The following is a 14190-nucleotide window of genomic DNA, read 5'->3' on the forward strand; positions in this document are numbered from 1 at the left end:
ATGTATTAAAGAAACATAACAGAAACGTTAAAGTTATTTGGAATTTACCTTGTGCAAACATTTGCACAAGGTGTTTTTTTCCTGTTTCTTGTGACTTTATTTCATACCAGCAGGGTTCGGCCCACAAAACATGTTTGTTGACATGAAGGCAGTGCTGGTGAGTTGCAACACCTTATCAAGCAAGACACTGCAGTCATAAAGGTTCAAAAGGAAAACAAAGACAACATAGTTGCTTTAACAGCCCACTGCAGTGGATGTGAAAAAAAGATTTTAAAGAATCAGGAAAAAAAAGAAACACGCTCTGATGGAAGACCAGAAAATTGTTTAGTTAGTTTCACAATGTCCTCCACTGACGCGAGTTCTGGTTCTTCAAAACAGAATTGTTGCTCAAGCGTACCACTGTGGTACAATACGAGGCGTCTCACAGCTCTTTGTTGTGACACTAGCTTGTAGATAAGGGAACAAGCGGTGCAGGTTCTTCCTCATCTGAGTCAAACTCCACATTCTCGTCTTTGACCCACTGGCCTTTACGATCTTGCACCCACCCATCACTCAAAAAAAAACAAAAACAAACAACACATAATGTAATCGCTTTGCTTTGGTTCCAACAATAAGAGGAAATAATAAAAATATTTTTCACCTTTTCAGTTTGAGATAGTGCTCCATTTCCCTTCTCCTCTGTGCTGTTAGAGGTTCTGCAGCTTGTGTTAATGCAGCCAGGTCTTCTGTTTTGACTAATGTTGATGACAATTCATCATCAAAAAAATTTAATAACTTCAGAAATGAAACAACATTAGCACATTAATTTCCAGTGAGACTTTACCTGCGTTAGAGTCATCGTTGTTGCTTGCTGATATTTCTGAAACTTCAGTTTTACAGGATGCAGATGGAGATTTGCTGTGTAGGTTTCCAGAGGCACCTGAGCCAGTACTCATAGGTCTTCTTTCAGGTTTTGTACTTGGAAAGAATGACAGAAGCTATAGTTTAAATTGAGCTATTCATTGTGTGAATAAAATAAAAGGGGACTGCACATCACACAGACACACCTGGTTTTTCTGTGGCAGCTGTTATAGGGGACAGTCTTTAGTAAAGCATGATGGGTGAGTTTCCGTGTTTGTGCCAGTAAAGGGGCTGAACTGGAGGGTTCCTGAAAACACAACAAAACCCTATTTATTAAATTACATTCTCCCTCAAATGCTGCTATATGAGGTCACTGAAGCAACCATTCTGGTAAATAATCTGCTAGTATGCAACATTCAAGCACCAAACTACTTTAAAATGTATGGCAGGGTTCAATTTGTCAGAGCCAGAAGATATTCCCGGAGACACCACATAGCACATTTCACACAAAACAACATGATTTAAGTGTTAGTCAAGGACAGCTTGTTGAGCTCATGTTGTTTTTGATGATGATTCATTTGCCCTCTGGTAAATTTGACTACTGCCTACAGTTTTCCCACACATCTTCATATGTACCGTGATAATTATATTCAAAACTAATTCCCTGGAGTTTAACTGCCAAGCCTGGAATAAATTACATAAATAAAAAGCTTTGCATATTCTTATGATTATTTTAACAATGTGACACAAATTATAGTTGCTTGCTTTTCGTTTTTTTAGCAACGGTAGGTATGCTTGTGATGCAAAAACAATAGCATGTGAAACTGAGAAAAATGCTATAAAAATGTCAAAGTTTCAAAGTTAAGTTTTAGAGTTCTATTCTTTTTGGAAAACTTAAATTGTTGCATTCAGGTAGATTATTTATCCTCCACAAACTGTTAAAGAGCATTCACAAGAATCATTAACCGAAGGTCCCCAGGTAACCCCACGAGGCTCTGGCTGTTAAAGGAGGACCCAAACAGTGTTAAAATGTTATGGCTGAGTGGTGAACACAGAACAGAGTGAACATGGAGAAAACCACCAACCTGTTGTCTTTCTTCAGACTGGATATAGTTTTCATGTTGTCTTTTCGATATTTCATTCTTCAGCTTTGCTTTCTTGCCGTAGAACGCTTTCAATCCTGAAAACGCACCAGGAAAAAAGAATGCAGCTTTCTAACAAATCAATATAATGAATTACAAGAACGTTGACATTTACTATTCATCATATCGGTATAACTAAAATGAAAAAAATGCTATTCATTAAGACTAGCTTATAATAAACTGTTTTCTGATTAAATGAGTTGAAATTTATCTTGACCATCATTGACTGTCAAAATACTATATGAAGGTATTTTTCATTTATCAATAATGTAATAGAGTTTCAGTTAAATGTTTATTTAATCATAATGTTCCTTTAAAGTTGGACTTGTTCCTGGTGAGAGCTTGATACTGACTCTGTTTATAACCTTTATGGACAAATTTTCTAGGTGTCAAAGGAATCCATGTCTTGATGGCTGACTGGCTCAAGTAAGGTACCAATAGGACCACTGATATAAAAGAAGGCCTGCAAATGTTCTTTTTATAATATAAACATACAAGATGTTGCACAATTTTACTGTGCTAAGGTTTTGCATGATGGAAATTGAAAACTTTATGAAATTTATATTATTTTTATTATCCCACAGCATAAAAACTTGACAAGTTAACATGCTAATCATAAAAATAAAAAAAAAAATCTCAAACCTGTTTTTGAAAAGGAATGAAATCATTGCTCCCTAAAGTGAATTTTTGTTTGGGAATCCTCACCTTCCAGATGCTTCTTTCCTTGCCTGTGGACTGTCAGCATGTCTACCGTATCAAACACGGGACGGTAGGAGCATATAAGACAAGTGTATCTAGAAATCAAACAGACAGCTGTTATTGTACCAATTTAAATCCACTAGATTTCAGTTACAAACGCGTTTAAAGGCATAACTTACCTCCCATTTTTCATAAGAGCCGCTTCATCTTCCGGAATAAAATTAGACAAAAGGTCTGCCACACGACGTTTCTGGAAAACGTTTTAATAAATTTGGATATCAACAAATATTTTAAACTGTTTGTAATACAACCGATACACTGTGGTTAGCAAAAAGATGCTAATTTTAACATTTAACGTCAGTTGCATTATATTCTTACCACAAGGGAAATTGTGTTAAATGAGCTGTTACCTTCAGAATATTGAGCTGGCTTTTATCATCCCCTTCTCTTTTAAACGACATTATAAATAGAGCAGTAATCTAAAAACAGGCTTCAAAACAGATTAGCTAATAAGCTACTTCCGATAGCCGTGATGCGTTCGCAAAAAAACTGTCAAATGGGAAGAAAATACTAACATTTGAGTAACGTTTAATTACAAAACATTACTATATTAAATTCCAATAGATAGATAAGAAACAGAAACGCAAATATTATTTAGTACCTGTTTTAACTATTAGTATTAGATGTGTGGTTATTTTTAATCAATGCTTATACGAACTCAAAACATAGCGACTTATTCCAACTGACTTGAATGCAGCGTTTGTGACGAATCATGTGACCAATCACTCAACACGGCAGCCATGGCAACACATAGCTGCTGCGTGCGTGAAATAGAAAAATATTATTTCTTACGGGTTCAGAGCAACTTTTCAAATGTTATATAGGCAGGTAAGGTTTGCATTTAACTAATGTTTTAATAGAAAGGATATATGGTTGCTAGGTATATTTACCAACTTTTGTTCTTTGATATTGTAACAGGTTTTACAAAACAGAAACAGGATTTAACGTAGATTAAGTTGACAACTTAGCTTGCCTGGTTTATTAAACTGCCAGTTTAACATTTGAGCATACGTTCTAGTTGAAAGAAACCCACCCTCTTACGAGATTACCAAATGTAAAGGTGACTGGGAACTGTATTCTACCTCCATTCTGGCTTTTACCAACCCAAATGTTTCTGGAATATGTCCGGGGAGCGAGCGTCGTTGCCATCCGGGGGAGGCGGCCTGCTTCGCGGAAGCAGAACAAGATCTTATGGCAGCTTAACTAGCTCTTCGCTTTCTCCGGTTCGCCAGAAAGTCATTGAACACACAGTTAAACCAGGGGAGACCCTTCAGGGTCTGGCTTTAAAGTATGGCGTGACTGTAAGTATTATGTACTGTTAAAACAAGAATGAAACGTTGAAATGACTGTCTGCCTTCTGTAGTTTGGAAAACACAACGCACCCCCCAGCACTTTAGAAACCTGTACAGGTGCATTTCATTACCTAACAAAATACCGTTGTAAAGTTATGTTTTTCTAAAATGCAAACAAACTTCATGGGTGTGTTGATTACGTTTTCTAGCATGACTTGGAACCTGTCTACCCTGTCAAGAGTAATAGTTTGTGTAATAGACGTAGAATTACCGATTCTCCAGCAAACTCAAACTGACTTGAAACATTACTGAGAATGTATGGAGTAAAGCAGAGACCCAATAATGCTAATAAGCTGAAAGCTTTTGTTAAAAAAATAATAATAACTGGGCTTAAGGGCATATGCTGGATAAAATATGGACGTGCATTATTTTTTCTGAGAAAATGATTTTTTAAATTTGTATTATTTGAATGATTGAACATAAACATTTGACATATTTTATTTATATGTAATCATAATTATATGAATTTCACAGTTTGAACTGAATTACTGAAATAAATTAATATTCTAATCTATTGAGATGCACGTACAAGCTTTGATTAAATGTGATAAATATCTTCAAACTTGACAAAGACAATATATTTTCCAGGTTGAGCTAATCAAAAGAGCAAACAGACTGTACACCAACGACTCAATATTCCTGAAGAAATCCTTGTCAATCCCAGTCCTGTCAGACTTGAATGACCACAGCAATGGGGTAGATTCGTCTGAGGAAGACCATAAACAAGGAAAGACAAACTGTGATACAGAGGATTATAGAAAACCTGCATCAGACCTTACTCCTGGAGATTTTTTGAAAAGACTGGATAACTTGATCAGCCAGTCTAAGGAGGCTGCAGCCAGAGGATGCAAAGATGCAGAAAAACGGTACTTTTGGTTACCATGTCTTTATACCATAACTGTTTTAAAGTGACACCATTTACTGAAAACAAATTTTATTTTAAAGGTAATCTCATCAAAAAGGCACATTTCCATTCACATACCATAGAACTACCAATTATTTTGTCAGTATTGAACTTTGCAGCTGCACATTTACATTAACCATAAATTAGCATATGTTAATTATGTATGTTGGCTAAGATGATGTTGTAATGATTGCATGTGTGTGTGGTATCTGGTAATATATATTACCAGATACTTTAAACAACAGTTAGACTTTGAGAATATTTATAAAGTATTTCCCAAAGTAAATGTTATTGATTCATTTCAGCTTTTCCTTTCATCTGTTTCTTTTTTATCTTTTTTTTTTACAGTGTTGCAGCCGTAGAAGCAGCTTGCTCAAGCACAACTTCAGACTGGCGTCCGTTAACAAGGTCACAGAGTGTTATTTCATCATCAAGATTTCAGCAGCAAGCCCAACTTGGGGCAGTCCCCCTCACCACCACTAAGCTCACCAAGAAGCTGAAAGAAAGGGAAGATGAGATCTTTGAACTGTGACATAATAATGTCTTTCTGATGATTAAAAAACACTAGACACATGGTGAAGGGACTAGACTGCAGGTCAAGACATTTGCAGAAAGGTGAAAGAGCTCTACTAATAGTGCTGCTGTGTAAAGTTTAAAAATCCTTTTACTTAGTCAATAACTAAAATTTGTTGTAGAAATGCAGTAAAAATTGCACATATTTATTTGTGGGAACCTACAGTTTGTATGAAAACTCTTTTTTGTCTGTAACTGTTTGGCTTGTTCCTACAGAGAATAGGGACATGAGGATTTTGTCACATGATGCTTCAGTCATATGTCTGCATATGGAAATGCAGCATTTTCCACTCCTGATCATTTACCCAGGAAATGCAAATACTCTCACTGTAGCAGTAAGAGCATAAACAGGTTGACACTGTATGCTGCTAACACAAAAAAGAGACAAATCACAGAAATATGTTTTTAGGATATTTTTGACAGCATCTTTTATTATTTGTTTGTTTATTTGTTTTTCATTTTGTTATTTTATGTGATTCAACGATTAATAAACTAATATTTGTTCCTGCATTGCTGGAACATTTACAGTTTTGGTGCTTCTGTGAAATTTCACCCTATTACAAAAATGAAAAACTTCACATAGCCAGAAGAGACAGTTCCTTACAAAAGTATAAATACATCTTGGACTTTTTCACTTTGTTTCATGTTTCAAATGCAAACGTCATTTTTTTTAATCATGATTTTAGGTTATAGGCCAACACAAAGTAGTTCACAAGCTTTCAATAAGGATTTGGCAATAAAACAATATCACAGGGTTTGCATATCTCACTCTTCAAAATATCAATTAAAAATTAAAAGAATATGACACAAAGGCAATCCTACAGAGATATTGCAATAGCCCTTAACTGACCATCTGGTTAAGGCGAATATGTATGTGTGGCAGTATCATTCTAAGGGGATGTTCTTCTCTGACGTAAATCGGAGTTGATGGAAAGCAGGATCTAGCTATACAGAAATGCTGTGGAAGAAAAAATATATTTTTTCTGCAGCAAAGATTTTTTTATAAAAAGCATTGAGTCAAGGGTCCTGCATACAAATGTATGGCATACTTTTCATTTGTTGAAACATTTTGAAACCAAATCATTCACTTAATCACTGAATACAACTTTGTGTGTGTCTATAACCAAAGACTTCATAACAATATACCAAAGATTGTTGTTGTAACATGATGTAAGGTGAAAAAAGTCAGTAGGTGTGAATACTTTCCCATTGTCAATTTTCCAGTTTTATCAAATGTTTGTGCAGTCATTGGCAGCAATAAGAATAACTGTTCCTGTAATTATGTGGTTATTTCCCTTTTTTATTACTTGTATGTCCATCTCCATATTTCAGTAAGCAGTGCATTGTTTCTGTAGAATCACAGGTTAATCACCAGATGGCGGTGTTGCAGCACAGTGGCATCTCTGTCCATTTTGGTAAGACTCTGGAACTGCTGTTTCATTTTTCTTACACAATTGTACACAGCCGTTAGGTCTCAGTAAAAAAAAAAAAAATACAGTATCAAATATAAAACAACAATATTTTGGACCACTGATAACAGTTTAAATCTGTTGAAGTTCAAGTTATTTTTTATGTACTTTACTTACACAGGATGTGTGTGCCCCCTCTACATTGTACAATTGAGATATCATTTTCCTGACTTTTGACTTCATCAGATATGTTCTCTGAAAGCTAAGGGGAGCCAGATTTGTTTTCAAACCAGATGTATTAAGTTGCCTTTCCTCAGCAATTCAGCAAAAGAGAAATTTTGTCCACCAGTTCAGAGTCTTTAAGTGTGTGTTTCCTGTTTATCTCCCATTGTGTGATGCAAGCATGTTCCTCACACGTCATATCGTCCCATCCTCTACCAGTTTGTTGAGTCCTAAACAGATTTTAGTGAGGTGGGGTCTGAAGGGTCCGCTTGGGTCATATAGTTTGGTCAGGAGCTGAGGGTCGGAGTAATGGTTGAAGACGTGGCTGATGCGATCATGAGATTTTGAGGTGAGGTGGGAGTTGACAAGCTTCAGCAGAAGATCCTTACACTCTGTCAGGTTGTCCGACATCACAGTCTTATCAAAGGTAAAGTCCACCTGCATCAGTCAACAGATACATTGTTAGAGAACTAACTCTTGTGCACAAAAAGTGAAATCTTTCTAACAGTCTAACTTCAAATTTGAAGTTCATTTCGAATTCAAAATTAAGATCATATATGGTTGTTCTCAAAAGTATACACATGTTTAGAAAGTTTAAGTGCAAAGTTTTTGTTTTATTTAAAGTGAAGCTATGAGTAATTTCAAGCTTTTTTACACATATAGTAGAACATTTATCATGTGTGGTTCAAGCAAAAAATAAATCACTCTTTTAGAAGGACAACCTTTAATACTAAGTTAAACAACCTTTTGATTATTTTACCATTTCACAACTTGACTTAATATTTTCCCACTCTGCTTGGCAGAAGTTCTACAAACATATCAGACTGTCTATTCACATATTTTTAGTTTCTTCCAAAACTTCAGTATTTCTCCCATGACACCATTCTGTAGTCTGCTATCACCATGATCCTGAAAAAATAAAATGTTAATCTTTCTCACAGACTCCTGCAGAATTTTGTGTCAAAAAATGTAATTCCATCTGAGGAAAAGTTACCCCTGACAATGATGATACTGGGGTCTGTATTGCTTTTGTGTCAAACTTTTCTCTTGGAATTGTGGCCCAAAGTTCAAATTGTGTTTCATTATCACATAATTCTAGTGCACATTCTGCCACAGCTTGGAGAGACTTTAGTCTGGCATAAATTATTTGTTTGGAATTAAAAGCATCTTGTTTTAAAACCCTGCCCATTACTCCAGACATGTGGAGATTATATGAAATTTCTAGAACACAGGTAGCACCTGACAGAAATTTATGCAGGTCTGTCAGTGGTGGTGTTGACATTTAGTAGCCTCCTTAATCACGTTTCCCTCAGTCTGTGTTGTTTTTATTAATATTTGTGAAACATTGGGCTTCTGTAATGTCAGAGTTGTCCCATGTTTTACTGAGGATCATCTCTGATTTTCTCTGTTGAATTTTTTGTACATTTCACTTGATTGATACCCTTTTTACAAAGTGATTGTAGATTAATGTCTATAAATAATGGTTCAGCAAAAATAACGCATATTAGAAAATGTCAGAAAAATCCTACTACAATAGTTAAAATTTTAACTTAAACAGACATCATATAGTTGATGTGAGTTGTAAACCAAACAAAATTAGGTACAGAAATTGAATCAAACGTATTAGTTTGGGTTTATGTCGGCAGATTATGAATACATTTTTGTATTTTTTTAACATGTCTTTTTTTCAGTTGAATTACGGTATACATCATATGTGTAATTTTATGTGTAGACTATTTGCATACATCACAAAAGTGACATTTTAACAATGGTGTGTAGATTTTTGAGAGCAACAGTACAAATAGCAATGGAACATGTTTAGACTCAAATGCCCTTAATATTTTATGGTACTATCAGAATTTAAGAAAAACTAATTCAAAATCCATCCATCCATCCATCCATTTTCCGTTCACCCTTGTCCCTAATGGGGTCGGGAGGGTTGCTGGTGCCCATCTCCAGCTACGTTCCGGGCGAGAGGCGGGGTACACCCTGGACAGGTCGCCAGTCTGTCGCAGGGCACTAATTCAAAATATAATTTAAATTCTGTTATTTCCTTGTCTTGGGGTAGCAAGTGCATTGAGAACAACTCACTAAAATTAGTATTCTCAAATTCCTTCAGCCTGTTTGAAGTTATCATAACAGTTTATGTATAAAGCAGGTTTGAGTCTTGTTAATTATGCTTTTTACCATGACATCAAGCAAGAAGTGTATGCTTGATGTTTGCTTCTTGCCAACATATTTGGTATGTATAAGGCCTTTTTTGTAATCAGTTAGGAACAAAATGGTTATTTCTATGAGCTGGATCTCTAACGGCTGCATGTAGTTTGCATATTGTTTTGTTAGTATCTGGAGGTTTACCTCATAGAAGCTGATGGCTGTCATGGCTCCGGTATGGAGCTTCTTCTTAAATTCCTGGGCTAGTTTTAGTTCCTCCTCACTGAAACAGTTGTTTCTAAACAGCACACCAATCTTGACAGCGATCTTGATCAGGTTTTTAATGACTTTCTGAGCTACTCCTTTATTTCCTGTGTACTCCTTGGAAACCCGGTACAGCTCATCCAGTATTTCACTAGTGGTATCGTCAATAAATCTTTGGACGGTGCTTTTGTTGGCCATGCTGCTGAAGATCTTCTTCTGTGCCTTCATGGCCAAATCCTTGGAGTTGAATGCCTCCATGGTTGCCTGAATTATCAGAGAAAATGAAAAAGCATATTTTACTCATTTGTTCATTGCATTAAATATCAGCAAAGTCATTGACTGTTCTGCTTGAGAACATTTCAGCTTACTGATACAGTGCTTTAAAGTCAAGTTGCAGAAATTAATTACAGTTTCTAGGTTTTGGAAGAGCTTGCGTATGTCAGTCTATTGTTTTCACTTTATATATACACCTCTAACCGCACAATAGAAAACTACCAATGAAATAACATTGTCAACAATTTTGCTGGAATAAACATAAAATTATTTTAATGAAAGATGGAGTTATAGTCAGTTAAGGGTTTGATTTAGGGTTATCTAGATTTAACAAAACTAAAACCCAAAGTATTTTGCTATTAAGCAAAACATCTACACTGCTCTACCACATTAATCTGTTTACTTTGTTAGAATAGAAGCATTTAAAAGCTCTCTATATTTGTGTATGCATTGTGCACTCATGATAACAAAAGGGAAAGATACCATCAAGAGACTATTAATTTTCCACAGAGGTTTTAACCTCACCTAGCATCCAACATGGAGATCCCCCCAAGGAAACCATCAGCATGAACACAACACATCCTGACAGAACTGCGAAATCAGTTTTTTATCCTTTTCAACATCATCTAGCTGAAACTATTCATTTAAAACAATTTGTTTAATCATAATTTAAAAAAACAACTTAAAAACGTAACAAACTGAGTACATATTGGGGACACCTGATAGTTATCTGATTTTCTTATTGAAGACAGCTGCAATTTAAAAATGTTGAAAGTAAAAGCTGTTCAAGGACCTTAAATAGTTTAAATTTATGTTTCTTTGCAGATAACTTATTCATTAATTGTGGACATGCATCAGTTTAGCGTAGTTTCTACCTCATTGTAATCCTATATGTTTAAGACAGAATCTGCAAAGAGATACCAATATCTTAAACAAACATCCAAAGATATAATTTTGTGTTTTTAGTTGTATATGTGTAGAAGTTCACTGTGTCCACAATTTAGAGTCAGTTTCCTTATGTCTTTAAGTGCATTTTTCTCCACTAACTCCCACTTCTTGCCTGTGTGGGCAAGAATTTAACAGTAGCTTCAAGGCTGCATAACTGCAACAGGTCCATGCGTGCAGTTTTAACGTTACATCAGTGCTAGGGCAAGAACGGAAAGAGCGGCACACTGTACTAAGCTGTTGACTTCAGTACTGTGGTTCGGTGCATACATCAGCTATCCTGATAATGTAACATCCTGCGCATTAGCAGCAACTTGTGGCCCTTAACCTGTGAGCTAAATGGCTTGCTGATGGCTGCTTTATTGCATTTCTCTTGTCCCTCTTTGTGTATATTAGATGCTGTTTTGTAAACCCTGATGTTTTCCAGCTATAATCATGAAGGGTCAGCAGTAAATGAAGAAACAGTCCTCTTACATTAAGTGTTTTATTGATAAAACCATGCACGTAATTGCTATCCCTAACCTGTGTAAAACTGGTGTAAAATTCATAATCTCAGTTGGTTTCATTTACATGCAGAATCATTCATTTTGCTAATAGCTGGCTTTGTTTCAAATGCTTTGGGATGCCTGTGGAGAATTAAAAAACATTCATTAGATTAATTTCCCTGAACAGTGATAATGGAAGTGGAGCACTGTGATAGCTATTTAAGATCTGTACTTCAATCTCATTTATTCGCTGAAAAGACTCCAGGGATTTGAGAGACGTGTGCAGTGAGCGGTCATCAACCAGTTTTCACACGCTGCAACCTCCATCTTTTTAGTTTTTACTGTTTCTACATTTTTTTCGAGAATCTCTGAGGTTGTTTTGAGAGCTTTAAGACATTCCTGTGTTACAATAAAGCACTGCGACAGAAAAAGAAACACCTTTCTCTAATGGACATTGCTGAGCAGCAATTTGTTGGTACAATTGGATAGAAGAGGGCCTTCGAGGATTTATCAGACTGTTTGTTGGCATTCGCCAGGGAGTGGCTGCATTACATGTTCAAGTGTTTGTTTCCCTTCTTGATGCCTGTTGGGATTGACGAGTGTGTGCAGTGCTGCAGGGAAAACAACAATAAGCAGAGGTGGAACCATCACACATAGATAAGGTTTCAGTCAGTGAGGAATATAGCAGCTGGGCCTCATGGCCAGTCAAAGCAAGTGTAGTGAATATGGGGCCATCAAGGCAAGCAGTGGAGGTAAATATTTAGCATTCCTCAGATGTCTCCAGCATTGAGCTACAGTGTTTGGGTGCATGTATGAACCTGTGTGCATCAGATAGTTCATGTTTGTAAAAAAAAAGTACTCTCAGAAGACTCAGATGAGGCCTCTTTGATTTATCCAAACTCCATTTTACTTTCTTCTTAGAAAGCAAAAATGTTTTTTAGTTTAACTTCAATGTCATCAGCATCATTCAGCACTGCTCCCAGGACTAATGAAGGAATGAAGTCTTTAAAAGTGACAAGGTGGCCACCTGAAGCACCTCACAGCCAGTGATATATCAAATACATATCAAAAACAAGGAAGCCATTTTTGGAAGGTTTCTCACTGTGTTAGAATGGTGAATGTTGTAAACAAAGAAATGCTCTCCTGTCATCAACCAGGGAACATGAAATAATAACAATAATAATGAAGATACTTAGCAAACACTTATAAAAGCTGAGCCTTTTGCCTGGATGAGTCGTCACTTCACTGCACAGACCTCTAGTTTGAGCTCCTTTTTTCACTCAAACTGTTGTATAACTTCATCTTCTGTTGAACCACCCACATAATGTTTTAACAAATTAATTTTAAAAATCATTTTATTTTTATAGTAGATTTGTGCTATACTTAGATGAAGAAGCAGACAAGAAGGGGTTTTGAAATCTTTCAAATGTGCATATTGCAGTATCTCTTTCAAAATTGCACAACCTTTCGAGCAGTTGCAGTTTCAGCCTTCCTCACATCTGCACTGAACGGGAAGCGAAACAGAGCAGTAAGCTGAGTATTTGTCCTTTACTTGAGTTCCACAGTTTTACACCGAAACCTGTTGCTGTCTTTAGTAGTATCTTATAACCGTCAACAAATCAAAGCCAACCAGTTACGTTGCCAAAGTCCACTTCCTTGAGATTTCGCTCTCAGCCTGTACAAACAAAAATGTGAGCTCCACATATGCTCCTGTCAGTTTTACTTGTTGCAGCATGACTGTGTGTGAACAGATCTCTCAACTTGTACTCAAGATGGGGAAGTGGAGAGAAGTCGCTCAGTTTCCAGTCATCCCCGGACTGAGTCTGTCTTTGCTCATTGCCAGTAATAACACAGTTGGTCTGAACTGATTTGAAAGTTATTGAACGTAAAAAGATAGCTTGGTTTTCATATTTTTACCAGAAAATGAACATAGCAGAAATGTCTTACCTGAGTGTTTGCTGAGTCCCCCTCCCTCCTTGTGTGTCAGATGTCTCTCTCCCTCCGCTCTGTGTATCACTTTGACAGCACAGGCAAGTTAATTTAACAGAGTACCCTCATCTTGACCAACAAAAACACCAAAAGCCATAAAAACAGCCCTCCTGCAGCGCTTCTGTCAGTTCTCACCACCCTGTCTTAAGATAATGTTGAGTTTTACTTCCTTAAGGAACTAAATTGCTATGACACACCCCTCCGCGTGTGTATGAGTCTCTCTCTCTGTGTTTCTCCCTCTCTTTTACTCACTGGCCTATCTGCTGTTTTGCTTTGAAATTCAAATTCAGACTCTCAAAACCTGTATTTCTCTCCTGCTGTTGCTCACCAAAACGTTGCCGCTCTCACTTGATGCCTGTGTCTGACCTCTCTGCTGACGTTGTGCCTCTGCTTGTTCTGACGAGTAGAAAAAGCTCTGAAAGAATTTGCCAATGATCCTGTGATGCAGTCGATTGAAAGGGGAGCGGCTTAACCCCCTTTGTGTGTACACACCTTTGGTGGAATGTAGCTTCTGTCAGTGTTGCAAAGCACCATGGTGCTCCCCATGTGTCTCTATTTGAAGGTAGAATCAAAACAATGAACAGCCTGTTTCCAAGTGCATGCACAGTCCAGGCTCAACAGCTGGATCCAAATACAGTTTGTAAAGATTTGATACTTAATTTTCTTTAAAACAGTCTAAAAATTATACATTACATTCTGGCCATTCTCATCTGTTTATTTTAATTCAAAAGCTACACAATGATACACATTTATAGCAATTCCTGTATTTTTACTCTTGTTTCACAGTTAGAATTTTAGTTTTTGTTGTTTTTGGAGATTAAATTATAAAAATACATTTATAAACATCAAATATCTACATCTAGTTCATCTTTACTCTGA

At 36.4% G+C, this 14190-nt stretch overlaps 3 protein-coding genes across 4 annotated transcripts; 1 reads left to right on the top strand and 2 right to left on the bottom strand.

The window, feature by feature from the left end:
* Positions 1–27: 27 nt before the first annotated feature.
* Positions 28–3947, bottom strand: scnm1 (sodium channel modifier 1). 2 transcript variants are annotated; one of them, XM_028012374.1, is made up of 8 exons: positions 3824–3947; positions 2861–2931; positions 2688–2776; positions 1926–2020; positions 1047–1147; positions 824–957; positions 641–734; positions 28–551 (listed from the first exon to the last, which is right to left on the bottom strand). In XM_028012374.1, exons 1-8 carry the CDS (start codon positions 3827–3829, stop codon positions 443–445), a joined length of 699 nt encoding a protein of 232 aa, XP_027868175.1. In that variant the 5' UTR covers positions 3830–3947; the 3' UTR covers positions 28–442. The 2 variants fall into 2 exon arrangements, with proteins under 2 accessions (XP_027868175.1, XP_027868173.1); XM_028012372.1 differs by lacking the exon at positions 3824–3947 and adding an exon at positions 3092–3250.
* On the top strand, positions 3830–6543 carry lysmd1 (LysM, putative peptidoglycan-binding, domain containing 1). Its single transcript, XM_028012375.1, has 3 exons — positions 3830–4042; positions 4682–4959; positions 5346–6543. The coding sequence occupies exons 1-3, from the start codon at positions 3863–3865 to the stop codon at positions 5527–5529; spliced, it is 642 nt and encodes a 213-aa protein (XP_027868176.1). The 5' UTR covers positions 3830–3862; the 3' UTR covers positions 5530–6543.
* Positions 5982–13737, bottom strand: tnfaip8l2b (tumor necrosis factor, alpha-induced protein 8-like 2b). Its single transcript, XM_028012376.1, has 4 exons — positions 13640–13737; positions 13270–13338; positions 9560–9883; positions 5982–7639 (listed from the first exon to the last, which is right to left on the bottom strand). The coding sequence occupies exons 3-4, from the start codon at positions 9875–9877 to the stop codon at positions 7397–7399; spliced, it is 561 nt and encodes a 186-aa protein (XP_027868177.1). The 5' UTR covers positions 9878–9883; positions 13270–13338; positions 13640–13737; the 3' UTR covers positions 5982–7396.
* Between the last annotated feature and the right edge of the window lie 453 nt (positions 13738–14190).

This window comes from Xiphophorus couchianus, chromosome 3 (genome assembly GCF_001444195.1).
Source record: "Xiphophorus couchianus chromosome 3, X_couchianus-1.0, whole genome shotgun sequence".
NCBI lineage: Eukaryota > Metazoa > Chordata > Actinopteri > Cyprinodontiformes > Poeciliidae > Xiphophorus > Xiphophorus couchianus.

Excerpts from the sequence above, each read along its gene's own strand:
- scnm1 (XM_028012372.1), bottom strand. The coding sequence starts at position 3,142 with ATGTCGTTTAAAAGAGAAGGGGATGATAAAAGCCAGCTCAATATTCTG. Across the intron at positions 1,148-1,925 it reads AGTCTGAAGAAAGACAACAG|GAACCCTCCAGTTCAGCCCC; the intron begins GTTGGTGGTTTT and ends TTGTGTTTTCAG. Across the intron at positions 552-640 it reads CACTATCTCAAACTGAAAAG|TGATGGGTGGGTGCAAGATC; the intron begins GTGAAAAATATT and ends TTTTTTTTTGAG.
- tnfaip8l2b (XM_028012376.1), bottom strand. The coding sequence starts at position 9,877 with ATGGAGGCATTCAACTCCAAGGATTTGGCCATGAAGGCACAGAAGAAG. Across the intron at positions 7,640-9,559 it reads CAGCCATCAGCTTCTATGAG|GTGGACTTTACCTTTGATAA; the intron begins GTAAACCTCCAG and ends TGACTGATGCAG.
- lysmd1 (XM_028012375.1), top strand. The coding sequence starts at position 3,863 with ATGTCCGGGGAGCGAGCGTCGTTGCCATCCGGGGGAGGCGGCCTGCTT. Across the intron at positions 4,043-4,681 it reads CTTTAAAGTATGGCGTGACT|GTTGAGCTAATCAAAAGAGC; the intron begins GTAAGTATTATG and ends TATATTTTCCAG. Across the intron at positions 4,960-5,345 it reads TGCAAAGATGCAGAAAAACG|TGTTGCAGCCGTAGAAGCAG; the intron begins GTACTTTTGGTT and ends TTTTTTTTACAG.